The sequence below is a fragment of the Phacochoerus africanus genome, chromosome 2 (assembly GCF_016906955.1).
Source record: "Phacochoerus africanus isolate WHEZ1 chromosome 2, ROS_Pafr_v1, whole genome shotgun sequence".
Taxonomy (NCBI): domain Eukaryota; kingdom Metazoa; phylum Chordata; class Mammalia; order Artiodactyla; family Suidae; genus Phacochoerus; species Phacochoerus africanus.
The window spans coordinates 32,216,317-32,240,315 of NC_062545.1; the positions used below are offsets into that span (position 1 = coordinate 32,216,317).

The 23,999-nt window shown below is 40.6% G+C and overlaps 1 protein-coding gene across 3 annotated transcripts in view; it reads right to left on the bottom strand.

Annotated features, from left to right (window-relative positions):
• AKAP7 (A-kinase anchoring protein 7) overlaps positions 1 to 23,999 on the bottom strand; it is a 139,062-nt gene that overhangs the window by 76,087 nt on the left and 38,976 nt on the right. For all 3 annotated transcript variants that reach the window (XR_007131954.1, XM_047758652.1, XM_047758662.1), the window contains exons 5-6: positions 18,563 to 18,723; positions 3,193 to 3,305 (exon numbers count right to left, since the gene is read on the bottom strand). Coding sequence is in view for 2 of the 3 variants with exons in the window: in XM_047758652.1 (XP_047614608.1) it covers positions 3,193 to 3,305; positions 18,563 to 18,723 (274 nt within the window). In the remaining variant the exon portion in view is untranslated. The remainder of the gene's footprint in view (positions 1 to 3,192; positions 3,306 to 18,562; positions 18,724 to 23,999) is intronic.

Here is a 23,999-nt window from a genome sequence, read left to right on the forward strand (position 1 = left end):
GGTTAAGGATCCGGCATTGATGTGAGCTGTGGTGTAGGTCAAAGATGCGGCTCGGATCCCACATGGCTGTAGCTGTGGTGTAGGCTGGCGGCTACAGCTCCGATTCGACCCCTAGCCTGGGAACCTCCATATGCCGCAGGTATGGCCCTAAAAAAGGCAAAAAACACACACACACACACACACACAAAAAAAAAGAATGTTCACTGTAACATTGTTTATGGGAGCAAAGAAACAGATAATATAATTATTCATCAAGAGAAGAGTATTTAAGTTATATCTTTAATAATATATTTAAATAATTGTTTAATATATTTAAATATTTAAATAATTATATATTTAAATTATATACATATTTATTTCTGTTTTAAAGAAATAATAAATATGCATATGGATCGATGTGTTTGCAGTGTACAGGAAAAGGTCAGGAGGATATAGTAACAGTGGTACCTAAGAGAGAGGAATTACAGTGGGAGGAAGGGGATGGGAAATGGATGATAAGGAAAATACTGTACCTTTCATTCTGTAGGCTTGTGTGTATTTGGATTGTTTACAGTGAGCATTTATTTATCTAACACTTATATAATTGAAATATCAACTTTTAAAATGAAAAGGACTTGAAATGAGACCAACTTCCTAATATTTGAATTTAAAAAGTTATTTTATACCTCTCTTTGTATTCCCCTCTATTTTATTTTAAAGCAAACTGAATATTAGTAATACATTCCCTTACTGACTTTATCAATGACCTTTCCCTTGCAAACAGATGGACCCAGAATGAAAACCCAGAAGAAAATTAGTGCCGAGATAAGAAAACAGATAGTTGAAAATGTAAAAAAGCTAAGAAATTTAAGAGTCATACATTTTAAAATACTCTGCCTTCTAAATCACAAAGCATAATAAAAATCCACTGATACGGATGTCACCTTTTCAGACAGGTTTTAACTTTTACAGTGGGACCAATGATTTGCTGCATAAAGAAAATACTGGATATTTATTTCAGCCTGTAAGTCTCAAAGTATACTACTCTGTACACCATCTCGACCAGAATCCCTGTGGCATGGAATAAACTCGAAAGCCAAGGTCTCAGGTCCCACTCCAGATCTGAACTTAGAAGGTGCAAATCTTCAGCTTCAAAAAGCATACCAGGTGACTCATAAATCCCAAAGTTTAAGATATATTTTCTTAAGCATTCAGAAACACTGACCATCTTAGTTATAAATAGGAACAAAGTGATTCCACAAATTAAAAGGAAAAATTCTTATTTGGCTTTCCAAAAGACAATACGATCATAGTTTACTTTCTAAAGATTAAACATTCTAATCTAAACAAAATGCAATCTGTTTTAGATTTTACACAAGATTTAAGCAGGGACTATTTCTATTCTAATTGTCACTCTTTGCCTGGCACCCAGTGTCTGACACACAGTAGACACTTGATAAACAGTTGCTGAATTAATATGATTTGGACCAAGGAGCTCCCCACATGTAGAAATGAAACTGGAGGGACAGGACCTGGTGACTGGGAGGGAAGAAGAGGAGACTGAGGTTGGATTCTGGACGGGGCTCTGCAACTAAGGGCAGTATGATCTCATTTCAGTCACTTAGCCTCTGTCTCAGATCCCTTTTCTGCAAAGTAAAGGAATAGATTCTGTGAAATCAGCTGCTAAGATGTTATTTAAATGCATGCAGTCTGGAATGCTGAAACACAGATTCTAGAGATAATTTAAACATCCCTTTGATAAATGTCCTTGGGTGCTCTCATTTCAAAAGTGAATATTATTGAGACAAAAATATTCTGAAATGAGGGTATTACCTTCACCACTGTTTTGTCATTCTGTGATTAAGTCTGAAACCACAGGGAAGAGGACAATCCATTTGAAAGCAAAGCAAGGAAAGATAACAAGTGAAAAAATACTGTCAGTCTAAAAGTTTCGTCAATTGTTATCATTCCTGATTCCAAAATCTATGATTGACCCAAATTATTTCTACCTAAATATTCTGGAAAGGTACCTAATATAATTATTATTTAATTTGAGCATAATTATTAAAAAATCCTTGGAAGATATTGGCAGGGGAGTGGATTTTTACAATAGTCTGTCAAAAACTCATAACCATTACAGGGTGTTCAATTACCCAAATGCATGTTATAAAGGACTAAAAATACTTTCTGATCACAAAGACATTAAATACAAATTGTGTTGAATTTAGAAAAAAGATCTACTTACTACTAAATATGACCTTCATTTACAGAGCTGCAAATCAGTCTTAACTGCAGCAAAGGGTCATGGAGAGCAGGAGCAAATACTAATCTGCATGCCCATCTCCAAATCTCTGGAACCTCAGGGCAGGTCAGCAGATGTCTTAATATGCATGAGAACCTCCCTAGGCTGAAATGGGAAAAACAATGAAGGGGGCCCTTAGGATTCCAAAGAGAACTGCTCCTGATGCCAGACAAGGTCAAAAATCCCTCCAACCTCTGGGGGAGGAGGCAGTAGCCTAGGAAGGCAGAAAGTCACGCTGAGATAGGGGAAGTCAAAAGACAGGTCCCCTGGCTTGTGTCACTGTTGACCCTCCTCAGGGAGAAGTCCTGTTAAATGCTGCTGCAGAACGGTCACTTTAGTCACCCTCTTGCCCAGTCCCTGGAACGCTTGCTCCACACCCTCAATGGAGACAACTGCTGAAAGAGCAAGGTGGTTCCTTGCATACCTTGAAAGAGCTACTCAAAGGGGTATAGCGCTTGTTCTGTCTTGAAGAACCCTTGCAGTGCGTCTATGCAGGCCAGTGGAGGAAGCTTTAAGGTCCCCAGGCTGCAAACAACCATGAGCAAAAAATGCAACAAATCAAAATGCTAGCACCTCCCCCGAGCTTCTCAGGGGATGAAGCAGATGTGGCAACAGAATAAGCAGCCATAAGTGATGGTCGGAGTGTGTGGCTAAAACCCTGGGGTCAAAGGAGGGGACAGCTGTAATGGTCTCCATGGAGGCTCACGAGCCAACTCAACATCCTCAACATCCTCGGGAACTGAAACCAAACTGAAACCAACATCCTCAACATCCCAGGAACAATGGGATTGGTGTCGAAAACCAATCCAGGTAGGGTGTTGAAAACCACTACAAAGGTCACTCACTCCCCAACCACGCTTAAGGCTGGTGTGGCTGGTGAAACAAGGCTACAATAAAAAATGTCCACTCACCTTCTTCCGGAGCCATGGTGTTCTGGACAATTTCATGAAGGTCAAATGAGGCTTGAAAGTTTTGCTTTCTCCTGCCAAGACACCTTTTTCTTGAAATGTCCTTTTTGCAGTATCTGAAGGAAATAAAAAGCAGCACAAAAATGCTACTGTAACACAGACTGTCTTTAATTATTAAAAAAAGGCAACTCAAAAAATAACAAATTACTTTATAATAAGATTATAAACCAGTTTGAGGTATTATTATTTTTTTTATTTTTTTGTCTTTTTGCCATTTCTAGGGCCACACCCGTGGCATATGGAGGTTCCCAGGCTAGGGGTCAAATCGGAGCTGGAGCCACTGGCCGACGTCAGAGCCACAGGAACGCCAGATCCGAGCCTCATCTGCAACCTACACCACAGCTCTTGGCAACACCGGATCCTTAACCCACTGAGCAAGGCCAGGTATCGAACCAGCAACCTCGTGGTTCCTAGTCAGATTCGTTAACCACTGAGCCACGATGGGAACTCCTGAGATATTATTTTTTGAAAGAGTGGGAGAAGAAACACAATGTGTATGATAACAAACACATTATGACAGATGAACCTGCAGTGATGTCAAACTTTGGATAAAGTACACAAAAGGAAAATAGAAAAGGAAATATTTAATAAATAAAATAACCATCTGGCTGATATAGCACTGATTTCACACAATAGCCCAGCAGTGTCTATATTTATAAAAAAGATCTAGCTTATCTACAATGCTTCATATCTAAAACTTTGACTTCTAACCAAGATGAAATAATAGGAATCTGAAATAACCAAAAAAAGGACAAAGTATATGAAACAATGCTTTGTGAGACATTGTCTACCAGGCAATGAAGGTCAGAGATCCCTCAAAGATGAGACACAAAGTGTGCCCTTTGACTGCCAGTTTACATCCCTGGGGGTCCAGGACCCTGTTCAAGGAAGAGAAACCCAGATGGAGCCCAGCCATCACACTTGGTTCAGGAAAAAAAGAGCCAAGAGTAGACAGACCAAGGCATCTAGAGCTCATGGGACAGGGTGCCAGAGACATGAATGCTGCACAGTCCAACAACTCCAAAGATCTGCAAAGGATGCCCCTAGAGGATTCGGCTGAGCACTGGCTCACACATAGTGTGAGCAAACTACCTGAGCCTGGAAAACACATTTGAAAGGAAACAGGCTCAGCATTCACTCTGGCTCAGGAATTCTGTGTGTTCCCATCATCCAGACTGGAAAACGTCAAGATGCATGGGACACTGTGCAGGATAATCTAAGGGCCTTGCCTCAGTGCAGAGGAAAACTTAGCCCTGGCCTGGTACTGCTCTAGTCCCACCTAACAAATCGCAGAAGCAAGACCCAAAAGGGAAAACCTTCTTCCAAGTAACTTAATTGTATCCCCCGAACAAAGCACAAGAATGATTATATAAAGACAAAACTACCCAGCACCCAATAAAGTAAATTTTATGATGCCCGACATCTAATCAAAAATGACCAGGGAGTTCCCATGGTGGCACAGTGGAATCGAATCTGACTAGGAACCATGAGGCTGCGGGTTTGATCCTCGGCCTCGCTCAGTGGGTTAAGGAGCCAGTATTGCCATGAGCTGTGGTGTAGGTCACAGACATGGCTCGGATCTGGCATTGCTGTGGCTCTGGTGTAGGCCAGCCACTGTAACCTGGGAACCTCCACGTACCACCGGTGCGGCCCTGAAAAGACTAAACAAATAAATAAATACATACATAAAAGACCAGGCATGTAAACACACAGGAAAATATGACCCACAATGAGGAGATATATCAATTAATCAAATGTGACCCAGAACTAACACAGATGTTAGAATTAGCAGACAAAGTCTTCAAAGTAGGTATTATAACAGTATTCTTCATGTTCAGAAAGTTGAGTTGAGACATGCAAGCTATTAAAAAAAAAAAAAAGACCCCGTTAACTTACAGAGATGAAAACTGAAAGGTCTGAAAAAAATAAACTGGATGGAATTAAGAACAGGTTAAACACTGCAGAACAAAAAAATTACTAAATTTGAAGACATAGCAACAAAAAACACCCAAAATAAAACAGAGGAAAAGGAAGTAAGAAAAAAGGGCAAGGCAACTAAAGCCTCAACTCTCCACGCAAACTTTTATTTTAACAAAATGTCGTTCATAAATAATTTAAAATACTGACAAAGAATAGGAGCTGAGTAAAGGCAAAATAAAACAGGTCAATTATATTTCAAAAAGAAACAAAACTCCTAGAAAAGAGATCAGATTTATGGTTACCCAGAGGTGGAGGGGAGGGGAGGCAGAGCTGGTAGAAGGCAGTCAAAAAGTACACACTTCCAATAGTAAGATAAATAAGCACTAAGGATATAATGTACAACATTATAAATACAATTAACACTGCTATATGTTACATATGAAAGTTTAAAAAGTAAATCCTAAGACTTCTCATCATGAGAAAAAAAATACATTTTTCTATTTCTTTAATTTTTATCTACATGAGACGATAGATGTTCACTAAGCTTATCATGGTAATCATTTCATGATGCATGTAGTATAATCTCTAGGTGTATACCCCAAACTTATGCAGTGCTGTAAGTCAATTATATCTCAATAAAACTATCTGGAAAATTTAAAAAAAGTCAGAAAGGGTGAGAGCATCTCTAAGGATACTTGATTTTGATGATGAGCTTAAATGTCCCACTCTATTTGGTAATTACGTGTTCTTAGGATATTTACAGAATAAATGCGGATTGGGTTGGGCCCAGAACAATTGTCTGACTGATGCCTGTTCTTCCCTGACTGTTTTATTTTCATCTATCCCAAGTAGGTTGGGAGCTTTAGAAAAAAAAAGTTAGGCAAGTGCCCGTAATATAAATTCATGTTAAGAAGTACCAAAAAAACAAGTGAATTATTTAGTTATACCACACACACAAAAAAAGAAGAGATCATCAATGAGCTGCGAGACAACTTAGGTTGTCTAATATAGCTGTAAGTAGAATCCTTGAAAAAGATTGAGAAAATACTTGGCACTAACAGCTGTTAGGGAATGAGAGCTACCACTACCACAACCACAACAGAAAATAATCTGGACAGCAACTATTAAAACTGAAGCTGCACAAGGGTTCTGAACAAGAAATTCCAATATTAGGGGAGTTCCCGTTGTGGCTCAGTGGTTAATGAATCCGACTAGGAACCATGAGGTTGTGGGTTCAATCCCTGGCCTTGCTCAGCGGGTTAAGGATCCCGCATTGCTGTGAGCTGTGGTATAGGATGTAGATGCGGCTCGGATCCTGAGTTGCTGTGGCTCTGGTGTAGGCCTGTGGCTATAGCTCCGATTAGACCCCTAGCCTGGGAACCTCCATATGCCGCGGGAGCGGCCCTAGAAATGGCAAAAAGACAAAAACAAACAAACAAACAAACAAAAATTCCAATATTAGGAAAATAAACAAAAGTACCAATACACAAGATTCTATGTAGAAGATACTTGGCGTTGTTTGAATTATCACAAACTGGAAATAACCTTCACCAATAAAGAGATGTTTGCTAAACTACCACAGGGCCATACTAGGAACTATCATAAACAAAAGCATGGGTTAGAGCAACATACATTGACCTAAAAGGATACCCATGATATTTATTAAGCAATGATATCTGCTCCCAGAGTCTCTGTGAATTTCTGCTGCCTCGTTCATGGGATGAAGGAGGGGCAAGAACTCACACTCTGCCTTGACCCCTAACTCTCTTCTTCACCCAAACAGGGGGATCTTTTCTAGCAGCAGGGCAGGAAAGCTTATCATTATGCTTAGTCGTTGAAACCCCAAAGCACTTTCCCTATTTTTTTCTTCCATATTCTCTCTTTTCTGAGCATAAGGGTGCTACTGCTTGGAAGGGGACCAGGCATAAAAGAAGGGATACAAGAAACACGCAGATAAAAACTCAGTATCTCGAAATACAATCGCACCACATTTTCAAAATCTTACTTTGTTATTCTACTTCTGTAATATCTACCAAATGCCAGTATGCACTACATGTGATATTTTGATCCCACTTTGTAAATTTGGAGCATGTCCTAAAAACCCTTCACTGCAAGTCACTGCCACCATAGGGTTTTTCCTCTCTCTTCTATGATATAAAAAAGGTTAAGCAATAGACCATTAAAATACCAAGGAAGCACTAACTCTTAGTTGTAAGTAACAGATGACAACTTTGGCTGAGTTGTGCAGGAAAGGAATTTACACAATAACACTGGGAGGGGAGTTCCCATGGTGGCTCAGTGGTTAATGAATCCGACTAGGAACCATGAAGTTGTGGGTTCAATCCCTGGCCTCGCTCAGTGGGTTAAGAGTCTGGCGTTGCCGTGAGCTGTGGTGTAGGTCTCAGGCTTGGATCTGGTGTTGCTGTGGCTCTGGCGTAGGCTGGTAGCTACAGCTCCGATTCAACCCATAGCCTGGGAACCTCCATATGTCGCAAGCGTGGCCCTAGAAAAGACAAAAAAAGACAAAAAAAAAAACAACACTGGGAGGACTAGGGTTCCAGGCTGGAAGCCAAAAAGATGTGAAGAACAGGCCCAGCAATGGCACCACCTCTTCTACCTGGCATTACCAAATACATGCACATACCCAAAGGGCGAGACCCCTGCCACCTGCCTTAGACACTGATGATACAACCTACCCCCAGAAAGAATGCCACACAGTCCTTCTTTGTTTAGGTTGCTAGCTTCTGACTCAACGTCTGGGCCAAAGCAAGATCACACAGAACCAAAAAGAAAACTCTCTGAAAGAATATATCTGACATGAGAGGTAGTGGGGAAGAATTTACATCTCAGACAAAAGGACAACAGTGCAGCATACGCGTGTTTTAAAGACTGTACTCATAAGAATTACAAGCAGACCTCGGAGATATTGAGGGTTCATTCCAGGCCATGGGAATAAAGCAAATATCCCAATAAAGTGAGTCATACAAATTTCTGTGCATATAAAAGTTATATATACACTATACAATGGTCTATAGAGTGTGCAATAGCATTACATCTAAAAAACAATGTACTTGTTTTTTTTAAAAAAATGCTAACCATCATCTGAGCCTTCAGTTGGACTAGAAATTTTTTTTGCTGGTGGAGGGTCTTGTCTCAATGGTGATGGCTATTGACTGATCAGATGGCGGTTGCTGAAGGTTGGGACGGCCTTGGCAATTTCTTAAGACAACAAGCCAAACTGACACTTTATTTCAATGAAACATTTAGGGGCCATTGTAGGGTTATTAACTGGCCTAATTGCAACATTATCATTTCTCAAGCAATAGGGAGGACCCAGGAAAGGGCGAGAGATGGGGAATGAGCCAGTCAGTAAAGCAGTCGGGTAAGAACACAGACCTGTATTAAGGTCGCTATCATACATGGGCGTAGGGCATGGCACCCCAAAATGATTACAAGAGTAACGCCAAAGATCAATGGCCATAGATCACCATGACAAATACAATAATGAAAAAGTTTGAAATATTGTAAGAATTACCAAAATGTGACACCAAGACACTAAGTAAGCAAATGCTGTTGGAAAAATGTCACTGATAGACTTGCCCCAACACAGTGTTACCACAAACCTTCAATTTGTACAGAAGGAAAAAAAAGAAAAAAAAACCCACAGTACTCATGAAGCACAATAAAGTGAACCGCAATAAAGGAAGCCTGCCTATACTGTTATAACTACCTCGTCAACTTTTAGTTAACAAAAGTTACAAACAGCTTTCTTTTCTCAACTACCCTGCTGTAATCCAGCTTTGACTCTCTCTATTTTGGCATATTCTCAACTGCCTCAAAATATTAAGCTGAATCATATAAAACCGTCCTTTTTATTGCTCAAAAACAGTCAAATATTGGCACCATCTGACAGTTTAACCCATACCATGATGGACTAACTTATTAAATTCCGAAGATTTGACTAAAGACAGGAAGGCATATTTTCTAAGTCTTCAATTATTTGAAGAATTATCACAGAGAAGAGCTTCAGATAGCAACTTAGCAATATATTCACACCAACCCCCAAAATAGAAATTGCATGGAGGTGCAAAAGGTAAAATTCATAGGTTCAGTTATTTACTGAGCAGTCCCTATAATTGCAAGGCATATCATGTGCTGAAGACAGAAAACATATCCCTGCTTTTATGGGGCAGATTTCAGCCCAATAAGAGAAAGACAATGTTCAGAATTATCAAAAACAAAAAACAAACAAAAAAAAAAAACAAGAGCTAAAAGAAAAGGAGCTTTGTTAACAGAAATCAAAAGAGTAGGTATTTATCATTCATCATTTTACATATTATTTTATGTGATATAGCAATTGATGTTACCAATTAATTCTAAACAAGTAACACTTACTGGCTTCGGTTACATCAAATTTTGACTCAACAGTTCTCATCATTCACTGGGCCTAAACTCTATGATGCTGGATATCTCTCCACCATACTCTTTTAAATAATATTTGTCACAAAGCACATTTAATTTTTATTAATGTGTTTTTCTAGCACACTATACTCTCTGGGTATACAGAAATAAAAGGAAAAAATGCCAGCTTCACTTGGGAAAGAATTTCCAGTATTGATTTTATGTTCCTAATTGCATAATCTATTGCTTAGCCAGAATACTGGGTAATGGTTATAGAAATATCATTCTTGAGATCAGAAAAGATTTTGCTAGTGTGAAAACCACATGTCATTTCTCATCTCTGTTAACTCACGATCTGGAAGGAAAGCTGATGAATATTTTAAGAGGCTGTTCAATTCCTCCTAGGACCAGAGACATTCCTTCAAGCACTAAATAGAAAAGCATATTACAAATACATCAGATATTCTTCAAAAATCAGCTAAGAATGCTCTCTAAATAATATATTTCACCTCATAGCTAAAGCAAATTGTCTGAAGGACAATTTCTTCTTCTTTTTTTCTTTTTAGGGCTGTATCTGCGGCATACGGAAGTTCCCAGTCTAGGGGTGGAAAGAGAGCTGCAGCTGCCAGCTACACCATCGCCACAGCCATAGCAACACCAGATCCAAGCCACATCTGTGTCCTACACCACAGCTCATGGCAATGCCAGATTCTTAACCCACTGAGTGAGGCCAGGGATTGAACCCGCAACCTCATGGTTCTTAGTCGGATTCGTTTCCACTGTGCCACAACAGGAACTCCCGAAGGGCAATTTCTTAATATATCTTTTAAACACAAGATTTTGCTACATAAAAGACCTCCAAAATTAATAATAGAGAGACAATACTTCTGTAGCCAGAAAAAATATGATTTCATTCATTTTTTTCATTTTTTGCATTTATTTAATTCCCTTCCTGTCTCTGAAAGGAAGCAGTGTAACTGGAGCACAGTGAATGAGAAGAGAGAACCACAGTAAGACAGCAGTTCCCAGCAAGAGACCAGAATACGAGGATACCATGGGGGCCATAGCATGGAGTCTGGGTTTTATTCTTCCAAGATGTTGGGGCAAAAAAAGCAAAGGATTAAACCGATCTACCCCTGGTGTTTGCCAGCCACGTCAAAAAGAAGAGCAAGAAGACAGGACACCATTAAGGACCACCAAGAGAGGGCTCCACCACGAAACCTTAACTAGTTTAAGAAGGCTTCAGCCATTTTGGCCACAAGAGGAGATCAGAGGCTTCCACAGGCTTCCAGAGAATGAACAGTAATGAAAAGAAACTGAAATAGCAGGAAGGGTGAGAAGTTGTGACAGAAAGCTATACCTGATTTAAGGTCTCAGAGCAGTTCTGGCAGATGAAGCATCAAAGATCTCACCAGGCTTAAACCTGCTGGAATTGAGTATAGAAGGCTACCATCAAAGAAGCCAAGGGGGAGTTCCTATTGTGGCTCAGCTGGTTAGGAACCTGACATAGTGTCTGTGAGGATGTGGACACGATCCCTGGCCTCGCTCAGGTTAGGGATCCAGCATTGCTACAAGGCGCAGTGTAGGTCGAAGATACAGCTCGGTTCCAAAGTTGCTGCAGCTGTGGTGTAGGCCTGCAGCTGTAGCTGCAGCTCCAATTCAAACCCTAGCCTGGGAACTTCCACAAGCTGCAGATGTGGCCTTAAAAAAGAAAAAAAAAAAAAAAGGCAGGTATGTGTGTGTCAAATTCTATGCTAAAGCACTTTATGCACGCTATCTCACTTTACTTGGAAAGAGTTACTATAATGCTCATTTTTACAAGTAAGGAAATTAAATAAGGAATTAAGTAAACTGCTTAAAGTCACTCCGCTGGTCGCAGGCTGCACTGGCGGGCGGGTGTCAGGATGGGAGTACGGTCAGCTCGACCAACTCCACAGCTCGCCTCGAACCACGATGTTTGGATGGTTGTGCTCATGGTGCTGCAGCAAGAGAGGGAACAAAGCCCTCCATGAGCAAGAGGAAACAGTCACACAACAGCAAAAAAGGAGAGGTAGAGGGTAACAAGACCTAACACCATGAACCACCAGTAAGAAAAGGCAGAACAGGGACAAAGTAAGAGACAACTAAGAGGGGAGTTCCCTCTGGCTCAGCGGGTTAAGGATCTGATGTTGTCATGGCTGTGCCTCTGCTCACTGTTGTGGTGCAGATTTGGTCCCTGGCACGGGAACTTTTCCATGCCACAGGCGAGGTCAAAAGAAGAAAAAAAAAAGAAAGAACTAAGAGAATGACACGGGTGACATCTCTGGGTCCCGTGGTGCTAGGCATTTGGTGGAACAAGGGTGTGATCTCAGACTGGAGGCAGTCTTAGGCTCAGGCAGGAAGGTAAGTGGGTGCTCCCAGAAGCTGGTTAGAAGCCCTCTTGTCAGTTTACACTATAATAGATTAGCCTAGTGAGTAAGAACACAGAATCTGGTGGGGTTGGCAAGATGATTGAAGGGGGGTCAAAAGGGGCAAATTACCACTTATTAAAAAAATAAGTCCTTGGAGTTCCCATCGTGGCTCAGCGGAAAAGAATCTGACTAGTATCCATGAGGAGGCAAGTTCGATCCCTGGCCTCGCTCAGTGGGTTAAGGATCCAGCATTACAGTGAGCTGTGGTGTAGGGCACAGATGCGGCTCAGATCTGATATTGCTGTGGCTCTGGCATAGGCCAGCAGCTACAGCTCCGATTCGACCCCTAGCCTGGGGACCTCCTTATGCCGTGAGTGCGGCCCCAAAAAGACAAAATAAATAAATAGTAAAAAATAAAAATATAAGTCCTGAGGACGTAATGTACAGCATGGCACTTATAGTTAACAATACTGTCTTGCATATTTAAAGGATGCTAAAAGAGTAAATATTAAATATTCTCGTCATAAGAAAAAAATTGTTTAACTATGCATGCTGATGGGTGTTAACAGACATACTGTGGTGGTCATTTTGGAATATATAAAAATAGCAAACCATTATGCTGAACACCAGAAACAAATATAAAGGTATGTATCAATTACATCTCAATTCTTTTAAAAAGTCTAACAACAGGGGAATAGCTAAATAAATTATGATGCAATAGAATACTGACGAGTAAGGGAGTTCCCATTGTGGCTGAGCAGGTTAAGAACCTGTGAGGTTGTCTCTGTCAGGATGGGGGTTCAAACCTTGGCTTCGCTCCATGGGTTAAGGATCTGGCATTGCCACAAGCTTTGGGGTAGGTCACAGGTGTGGCTCAGATCCTGTATTGCCGTGGCTGTGGCATAGGACTATAACTGCAGCTCCAATTTGACCCCTGGCCCAGGAAGGTCCATTGCCGCAGGTGTGGCCCTGAAAAAAGAAAAAGATAATCATCTTTATCTCACAGAGTTAAGATTAAATGAGTTCGCATTTGTAAGATGATTAGAAAAATACCTGGCATAAAGTGAATCTATTTAAGTGTTTGATTAAAAACCAAGTAAAATAAAAGAAGGGCTACAGGGAATCAGATATGCCACCCCAAAATACACTTGGGCATAAGGGCTACTTGGAGCTAGAGGCAAAGAAAATCAACAGATGCAGAGAGAAACTCCCAAAGCTTCCCTTGTCTGACTAAAAGCAGACACTTGTTAAAAATGAGGACTTCCCAGAGCGCCCACTGCAGCGCAATGGGATCAGCAGCATCTTGGGAGCCCTGGATGAGGGTTCGATCCCCGACCTGGCACAGGAGGTTAAGGAGCCAGCATTGCGACAGCTGCGGCTTGGGTTACAACCGCGGCTCAGATCTGATCCCTGGCCTGGGAGCTCCATATGCCACGGGGAGGCCAAAAATGAAAAAAAAAAAAAAAAAAGTGAGTACTGCCCTAAAAATCCCTTCTCCCAGGGAAGTTTTACGGCCAAGGTGGACCTTGACGTATCTACCTTCCCACCACCTGCCATTCTAGAAAGCCTAAAACCTTATTCCTTTATCTGGTCTCTTTTCCACAAACCACTACTTTCCTGCTTATACCAGCCCACGTTCTAGCCACCCGCTTAGTCACTCTTCACTGAGGCTTCTCCCAAGTGATGTGTACTGGATATATTAATAAACTCTTTGTTTCTCCCTTATTAATCAGCCTATGTTTACAGGGTCCCTGGGGAAGAACCTAGGATGGCAGAAGGAAAAATAATTTTCCTCCCCTTGGGGACAATGAAAAGGGTTAAAGAGAGGTGAGAAAGGAGAGGAAGTACGAGGATCTATCAGTGCCTGGCGGCCTGAACGGAGGCAGGGCCTGCGACAGGCTCTGAAGGTCCTCCACGGAGCAGGCCTGTGATTCCGACATTCTAGCTGGAGAGACAAGCTTGCTTTCCTTAGTTTTGGGGGGTTTTTGTTTTGTTTCGTTTGCTTTTTTAGCCACCACATCCACAGCATGCAGAAGTTCCCCGTCCCGGGATCAAACCCACACCACAGCAGCGACCCAAGCCGCCGCAGTGACAACATAGGATCCACTGCACACAAGAAAACGCTGCATCTTTGCTTAGTTCTAAATGATGTGTGGCTAAGGTGTTCTGATGTTTCTGAAGGCAGCTTAGCCCAGGCTTGTATGCGGAAGGGTCAGTAGGATGCTGGGATGCCCAGCAGCCTGTCGTGGTTAGAAGTCCAAGAGCAGAGCAGCTTGGAAAGACCCAAAGATACCAGCAACAGAACAGACTTCTCACAAGGAGCTGAAAACACAGAGCATATACTCTCCATCTTCTGGAGGATATGACAGTCAAAAAAAGAGAAAGAGTAATATTCAAATGAACATCCTAAAAACCTTTCATTTTTCCTTTTATGAGATAGATGTACTTGGAATCTTTTATCATGCAAACCAAGGGCACTTTTCTCGTTTAAAAAAAAAAAAGATTTGCAAGGACTATTATAATTCCAGCAGGCTAAATTTTTTAGCAATCTCTCAATCTAATATACTTCTTAACAAAATTACATTTTACTAAAAAAATGAATGAAATCACATTCATTTCTATGCAAAAAGCTTTCGGTGCAATTTTATCACTGTAAAATGTGGAGAAATTACATATAAATGCATAATTTTCAATACCTTCTTAGCTCTATGAGCTATTGTGCAATGCTAGGAAAGGAGAAGGTACAGTTTTATTCTGGAAAAATAAGATCACTGGAAGTCAAGGTGGGAAGCTGAGAAACAGAGCCTGGATGGCGTCCACCTCAGCAGCTCCCTTAAGTGGCTACCACCATGCACCTACACGTACAGGGTGTGCAGAGATGGGCTTGGTCTCTTCAGCCCACCAGCATCTTCCAAAAATCACAGTTACTAGCTCATCAGTTCAGCCTCTATTAGTTCAAAATATGTAACTTTTCTTCAACTTTATACATTAGTTCTACATTATTCTTTATCCTATAAAATTTTCAGTAATGAGTTCAATTATTAGTATCTAAAACTCAGTCCTTTGTTCATAATAACTATGCAACATTTTAAGGATGTTTCCTTTAACTTGAAAATTGAAAAACTCTATGAAAGTTAGATAAATCAGATTGCTCATGAACTATAATTATAGACACTTTTTCAAGTTCGTTTTGCTTCATAACATGTACTTAACTTCTTTATCAACACTTTAAAAATTAAATTTATGTTCTTTAATAATTTTTCTGCCTTCCATTAAGTCAAACTAGCTCTGTCTCCATACTTTTGAACATACAAAGTTTGAATATTCCTGTATAAGCACATACGTATACATAATTTATAATCTAAGAAACGTCTTACCCTACTCAGTAGAATATATTCCTCTGAAAGTAGGATTATTTGAATAGCTTATAAAATATCTCACAAAAACAGATGTGATATTATTTTACTGATACTGTTAGACTACAGCAATATTAATCCTGAGGCATTCTTTTAAAAATAAATCTACAAAAAAAAAAAAAAAAGGGTGGGGGGAGTTCCCATTGTGGCACAGCGGAAACGAACCTGACTAGGAACCAAGAGGTTGCAGGTTCGATCCCTGGCCTCATTCAATAGGTTAAGGATCCGGCCTTGCCGTGACCTGTGGTGTAGGTTGCAGACGTGGCTCAGATCCCGCGTTACTGTGGCTGTGGTGTAGGCCGGCAGCTGTAGCTCTGATTAGACCCCTAGCCTGGGAACCTCCATATGCCAACAGTGTGGCCCTGAAAAGACAAAAGAAGACAAAAATAAAAAATAAAAAATAAATCTAATGAAGTAAAATACTAACAAAAATTCCATGTATTGAACACCTGGACTATCTAAATGCTATATAAATTGAGCATTGACTAAATAACAATGAAATTTTTCTATATACATATTATTCAAATATTTAGCTTTCTTAAAAACAGCATAAAAATCTATAATCCAAAGCAAAAGCACAATATACACATAAAAGCCTAAAAGCAAGTGATTATATGAGAGGGACAGAGAAGTGTTCTCCCTCTTTTTCCATTTTTTTTGTAATGTTTTGTTTTAATGCTTAGAAAAGTATATGTATTTTTAAGCAACAGCCTCTGGCATCTAGAAAGGAATTACAGGGGCAGTGGCCTTTTCTAAAATGACAAACCAACACCCTTGAGCTCAGAGTCATCCTAAAGTTGGCGAGATTCCACATTCCTGAGCACACAATGGATCTTTCATCAATACTGGAAACTGCCTTTGTGAGAATATTTGCTAAGAATGGATGGAATTCTCAATGTTGCAAGCACCCATTGAATTATTTAAAAGAACAATGAATGAATGACTAATTAGAAATGTTTCCTGAGCTCAGGGATCTTTATATTACAAAAGGAAAGACCTGAATCTAGCATTTTCTCCAGAGCAGTCAGGAAGAACAGATGAAGTCTGTTAACCATAGGAATGGGTTGCCCCAAATGCTCTGCCATCAAAATTGTTAGAGTTGCTTTCTCCTTGGCCAATTAATGATTTTAAGTCCTACTAGACTCATAAATATTGTTTGATTGGTTGCTTGCTTGTTGTATACACATACTTTGCTCCACAAAAGAAAAACTTAACCAACAATGAAATGAAATCCGATCCTCACGCCTCCCTCATCCCAAAAAGAGGTGTGCTTTTGACTGGGCAACTGCATAAAGACAATATATAATTTTTAAAAAGTATGTCTCAAAAGATCACATACAGGAGTTCCTGTCACGGCTCAGTGGAAACTAATCTGACTAGGAACCATGAGGTTGTGGGTTCAATCCCTGGCTTCACTCAGTGGGTTAAGGATCCGGCGTTGCCGTGAGCTGCAGCGTAGGTTGCAGAGACAGCTCAGATTTGGAGTTGCTGTGGCTCTGGCTATAGCTCCAATTCAACCCCTAGCCTGGGAACTTTCATATACCACAGGAGCAGCCCTAAAAAGACAAAAACAAAACAAACAAAAAAAAGATCAATACAGTCTCATACCTTTTAATAAGATTAAAAGCAATTACAAATACATATAGCCAGGGAGACTACAAGAATAACACATAGTGACTTTAGGATGATGGTTAGCTTGAATGAAGGTGGGCCAAAGGATGGATTAACGAAAAGGATGATATGTTAGATTACTACTAAAGTCATAGCTTTTGTTTGGGGTAGTGGATTCCCAGATGATTACATTACTAATTTTTTTTTTTAACTGTACCTACAGCATATGGAAGTTCCTGGGCCAGCGATTGAACCTGCACCACGAATGAAGCATTTGGAGCCACTACAGTGACAACACCAGATCCTCTACCTGCTGTGCCACCAGGGAATTATGATTAAAATATTATTTTAGGAGTTCCCGTCGTGGCTCAGTAGTTGACGAATCCAACTAGGAACCATGAGGTTGCGGGTTCGGTCCCTGCCCTTGCTCAGTGGGTTAACGATCCGGCGTTGCCGTGAGCTGTGGTGTAGGTTGCAGATGCGGCTCGGATCCTGCGTTGCTGTGGCTCTGGCGTAGGCTGGGGGCTGCAGCTCCAATTCGACCCCTAGCCTGGGAACCTCCATATGCCGCAGGAGTGGCCCAAAGAAATAGCAAAAAGACAAAAAAATAAAAATAAAAATAAAATATTATTTTAAAACAGATACATAGATAAAAATAAACCCAGCAAAGGGGTTCTTCTGTGGCACAGCAGGTTAAGGATTCAGGGTTGTCATTGCAATGGCCTGGGTTGCCACTGTGTCACGGGTTCTAACCAATTCCTGGCCTGGGAACTTCCACATGCCACAGGCATGGCCAAAAACAAACACAAAAACAAAAAACCCAGCATGGAGCAATGATGAGAGTATGTTATGAATCAAAGATTACCGAACCTGAAATGCGATGACATGAAATGATCTGACATGATATGAAAGGAAAGGAAAATAAAAATTGCTTACACTATGTAGACAAACACCCAAACTATGATCTCTGGATCTACTCAAAAGTCACTTATCCAGGTTTTATGATCTTCTGCTTCTATGTCCCTAACATTTTCATCGTGCTGCACAAAACAATGTGCTCTCCAATGGACGTGAGACCTTTTACTACCACCAGTGGACTTTCCGCTCTGAGAACAGTACCTAAACAGGAAGCACCAAGGAAGCACAGAGGAAAACACTGCTGACTCATCCACTGACTCTCTGGAATGGGGCTGACAATCCCCACAAACCTGTGAACTGGTAATTCTTACTAATTCCTTCAACACTTATTAAATGCCAGCTACAGGTCAAATATCATGATAAACACTGGGATCCTTCAGACTTATGATATGGTCAGTCCTCACAAATACTTGAGACCAGTCCATCATTTTCCAGAATCAACGTATTCCTCGGGGCTAAGAATCAAGATAACTTTTCTGGTCTTTTACTTGGCTACTTACCTACATAAGCAGATGCTGAAGCAGCTCAGTTACAAAATGAGGTTACACTGGTTCCCCCAAATTAAAAGATGTCAAATATCTATCACAATAATTGGGAGAAAAAAAGTGCTTCTTCAACAGATGAGGTTTCATTTAAGTATATCACTGTTTGCCTTACCTGCAATCTCCAAAAGTGGGTTTATGTGATCTCCTTCGGCCAGCTTGACAAACCCAACCTGATTTCCAAAAGTGTCAACCCCTTCAAAGGGCAAAGTCAAAGGTTTTCCTTGCAGGATTTCTTCTATGAATGGTTTTAGTTCCAAAAGGGCGTCAATACCACTGGTAAGAGAGAATATATTTTTCAGCAAGATACTAAGTGACAAAATACACAAAGCCAAATGAGAAACAAAATCATGAGTTTTAGAAAGATAATTAATTTTGATACTTGTATTAATTATTTTAAAGTGCAAATACCTTCAAAATCTAATCTGCATGATCAAAATAAAACTAATATTAATTTTTAAGCAAAATCCTTAGAAGTGAATTAATCTTTACCTAATTTTATTTTATCATTTTACGTGATTTTTATTTTTTTCCATTACAGCTGGTTTACAGTGTTCTGTCAATTTTCTACTGTACAGCAAGGTGACCCAGTTACATATACATGTATACATTCTTTTTTCTCACATTATATACCACCTCACACTAGTCAGAAAGGCCATCATTAATTTATTTTATATTAAAGACATAAAAGAAGATGCTATTTTATGGTTCACCAAAGGCTCATTTTTTGGTTTTTTGTTTTTTTGCTTTTTTTTTTTTTGGCAGCATATGGAAGTTCCCCAGCCAGGGACTGAATTCAAGCTACAGCTGTGACCAACGCCACAGCTGTGGCAATGCTGGTCCTTCAACCTGATGCATCACAGAAGGAACTCCTAATTCACCAAAATTTTTAACCAAGGAAAAATGGCATGGACAACTCCAAAAAAGATTACTGATAATATATTCCAAAAAACCCTAATACCTACACTGTACATTAGATTATGTGAAAGTTCTAGATTCTTATTAGAAGTACTAATGCTTATATAGTATTTAGTGTTTGTAAGGCAGTCTACTGAAACTTAAAACACATTATCTCTTTGAAATATAATAGTCTCCATAATAAGACAATTTACTGTACTTGGGTTCAACCAAAGTACAAGTTCACATTTGCCAACTACAGCTACAGAAGTTTGTCATATCTGTTTAGCCTACGTGATTAAAGGGCTATTCTGTGTTTCAAAAGAATTATTTTTTCTTTATAAAAATAAATGTTGGAGTTCCCATTGTGACCCACTGGTTAACGAATCCGACTAGGAACCATGAGGTTGTGGGTTCGATCCCTGGCCTTGCTCAGTGGGTTAAGGATCCGGCATTGCCATGAGCTGTGGTGTAGGTTGCAGATGCAGCTCGGATCCCACATTGCTGTGGCTGTGGTGTAGGCTGGTGGCTACAGGTCTGATTAGACCCCTAGCCTGGGAACCTCCATATGCCAAGGAAGTGGCCCTAGAAATGACAAAAAGACAAAAAAAAAAATCTTTACTATATTCATGAATTAGACCTTATCAGGTTTGGAATTGTTTGAAAATTAAGATCGGTTACTTTCAAATTGAAGAGGATTTTGGTCTAAGTACTTTACTATAGGATAAAAATGAAACTCACTAGAGGGCAGCAATTCCTCAAAAAAGAAATAAGGACACATATTATGGATAGGGCTTTAAAACACCACTTTGGTGAACCACTATAATTTAAATTATCTTGATCAGCAATTCGTTCACCAGCAGTAATTATGTCATGTGTGCACAAGAAATTTAGGCATTTTTCTAGATCTTTCACATTTCTAAATTAGTTTTCATATAAAGTTTTTAACACTCATCCATAGTTTCCACACCATCTCATTTCTTTGTCAAAACAATGTATAATACTTCAAAATAGCTTTAGAAATGCCAACTTTTTTTCTTTTTTTTTTTTTTTTTTGCCTTTTTAGGGCTGCACCCACGGCATATGTAGGTTCCCAGGCTAAGGGCTGAATTGGAGCTGTAGATGCTGGCCTACACCACAGCCACAGCAACACGGGATCCAAGCAGCATCTGTGACCTACACCACAGCTCACTGCTACAACGGATCCATAACCCTGAGCAAGGCCAGGGATCGAACCTGCGTCCTCATGGATGCTAGTCAGATTCGTTTCTGCTGAGCCACGATGGGAACTCCTAGAACTGTCAACATTCATAATTGTATTTCCAAATCCACATCTGAAATTCAATCTTTCTTAACTTATTTATGTTCATCCAAAAAGGCACAGTGTACAGACACACTTCTACTGCAACACGGTTCTTTAGTGTTTACTGAGTTAGAGCATGTGAAAACAGAACAAGCACTTCTGGCTCATCTACGGGCTCATCTATGCTAAATCAGGGAATTCAGGATACTCATTTTAAATGTAACCATATACAAAAGCAGGCTAGGCAAAGGCTAGAGTTTTTCAGAGATATTGGATTCTATATCCCATTTCCCTTTACAGAAATGTAGATGATCTAAACTCAGTCCAAATTTTCAGGCCTTTAGTGGCATAAATCAATAAATTTGTCCTAAAGAGACGTCATTGCTCACAGAGTGAGAAGCAATCAGTGCCTACTGGTAAATTCACTAGCTTCCAGAGTCTTTTAAATAGAACATCTTTTCAAGAATAACTTCTGGGAAGACTTCTTTAGAATAAAACAAATAGAATATAGGCATATAGGAAACAGAATTCTGAAACTGGAGTTCAGACACAAGGGTTGTATTTAAAACTAAGACAGAACAGCCATCTTTTCAAATCAGGATCTGGGCTAATATATTTCTATGTCTTTCGTCTACACTGTGAGGACACAAAGGATGATATCTACCTGAAGAAATTCATTATTTAAAAACAAATGTTCCTGAACACTCCATATCCAAGCCATTGATCAATATTCCATTAAACACCTAAAATATGATACTAGACTTTGAAAAGTAATAATCTAGAACAAGAAACGGACAATATGAATGTCTCGCATATTATACAGCGTAAGATGAAAAACAAAATTAAAAGATTAGGGACTTGGCAAATTCTTCATACAAACAATGTCTTCCAAGAAAAGCCAATCAGTTTCACTCTCCCTTCACAGCTACCCAAAGGGAAGGCACACCTTGAAACTCATCACCACTTAAAAGCCGACATTTCTGCCACAAACACTTCCCTGGTTCTCAAACCAGAAACAAATCTTCCCTCCTTTCAAATCCCCTTAATATTTTATACCTAATTAAACATACCCTTTTTACATATTTCTCTTAGAGTTATTTGGGTTCATATAATCTAGTCAACTACAATCTGTGAGCACAAGATCCAATCAGGATTCATCTTCATTTTTCCCAAAGCACTCAACTCAGTATCTTATACATGGCTGATAATTAACATTGGTTGAATTGCAAAAGATTACCTACCTTGTCTGTATAGCAAACTTTTATTTTATTTTTTTTAGATCTTTCATTATAACTTAGGAATAACTGCTGAATATCAAATGTCTGGTCATCATTTTCCAGTAGAGTTATGAGTCCCAGTATCATAAAACAGCATAAGAATGTCACTTTAATTCTTCAAACACAAGATGGATTGCTACACAGTTTTTTACACAAAACTGAAATTTGCAAAGAGACACTGTGGAACCTATGGCTGAATGACTGTGATCTGTACAGTAACTCTTCAACAAGCAATGCCATCATTTAGGGCAAGACAATGCTTCCTAGTTCAGGACTGGCCCAGGTGGCTTAGTAACCTGGACTCCTGCCCATAAAATGCCCATGGTACTCCTCAATAATTGTGACAACCAAAAATACTCCCCCCCCCCAAATATTTCTAAAAGTCTCCTAGAGAAGGCAGGCCCATCTCCACTGAGAAACATAAACATTACAATACATAGAGGACATACCCTCCCCGGCACACCACTCAACAGTATTTCTAGTCAGTTGTGGGTTTATCCACAGAGATACAGGAGGCCATTCGTACTTCCAGCAGGCTAACCTCTCCTGTCTCTTTCATGCACTTTTCATCTTTTCTCCTTCCTGTCCCCATCCCACCCCCTCCCCCTGCCTCCCTGTCTCTCACAATCACACTCCATGGAATAATAAAGAGGACAGACTAGTTCTGGCTTCTCCACTGACCAGCACCATTTAATTCCTAGGCCTCCTGGTTTCCTCACATGAACAAGAAAGAGGGCATTTCTGTGCTGCCTGACTCACAACACGGGTTAGGAAAATAAAATGAAGTACCTGTTTGGAGAATGGAGGCTGAGCAGCAGAAACTGAAATATACATGCTGTGGCCAAACCCATTTCTGATGACAGAGATCAAACCTTAATTTGTCAATCAATGGTACCTCAGTCTTCTCTGGTTTACAAAGGTCTCTTTGGGGTACAATTATTCCATTAATTCAAGCCATTCAAGGCTGTTTTTCCCTTCCGTCTCCCCTCCTCCTTCCCAGCGAATCCAGCATACTCTGGCAAGGGGACTGAAGAAGGTCTGTCTATTGTTTGGGTCCTCAGAGATTCCCTTTCGGGGGGACCAGTCTGGTCACATCCCTGGGTGCCCCATGCTGGTGTCTGAAAGCCCGCTTGTACTGGGCATCGTACTCGCATGCACTGCTGAAGCAAAGACCCCTGCCCAAGCCGCTGATCACGAAACAGGGCCACTCAGCAGTGTCATTATCCCTCAGTCTGCTTCTTCTGATCCACTGATTCTCCCTCAACTTCCAAGTCTACCCACTGGGGCGCAAGGCAATTTCTGGATCCATCCACATGCCCTGATAGGCCATGTCCGCCTGTTAGCAGTCTCCTGGGCTCTACTCTCCCACCTAAGTGGTGGCAAGCCCTCCCAGCATTACTGGATGGGAACGCCTCCGCGGAGCTTGAGTTTTCCCGGCTACCTGCCTCTTTCTCTCTTTTCTTGGAAATCAATGTGGATGAGCTGAAAGCTGATTTATTGCCCATGCTGTGCCTTTAGTATCAATGGTACTGTTTCCTTATGGCTCAGGTTCTACAGGATTCTTCTTTTAGGTTGTTTCTGGGATTCTGTCGCACTCCTAGTTCTCTGCTCAACGCTGCTGGGGCTGGGCCTGGAGAGAACATTCAACCCCTGGGGGATGTGTCTGGCTTCGTGCCCCTCCCTCTGATTTGCCGCCTCCCTCCAGCACCAGAGGGGCTCTTCACTCCTTCCCACCCTGGACAACAATCGCCCTCAAAGCTGGCTGTGCCTCCACTGTCCACACCAAGTTCTTGGGAAGTTATTGCTGGTTCAGGGTCTCCTACTCGCTACCCCTTACCCCAGCTCAGAATTTTCTCTTGCTCTTGTCCTTTGTTCTGGTTAGTTTTATGTGTCAGCTGAGGCCATGGTGCCCAGTTTTTGGGCAAACACCAGTCTAGATATTGCTGGGAAGGAATTTTATTTTATTTGGCTGTGCTGTGCCTGTGACATGAGGAAGTTCTCAGGCCAGGGATCAAACCCAAGCCATAGCAGCAACCTGAGCCAACCATCACTGAGCCACAGCAGTGATGCCAGAT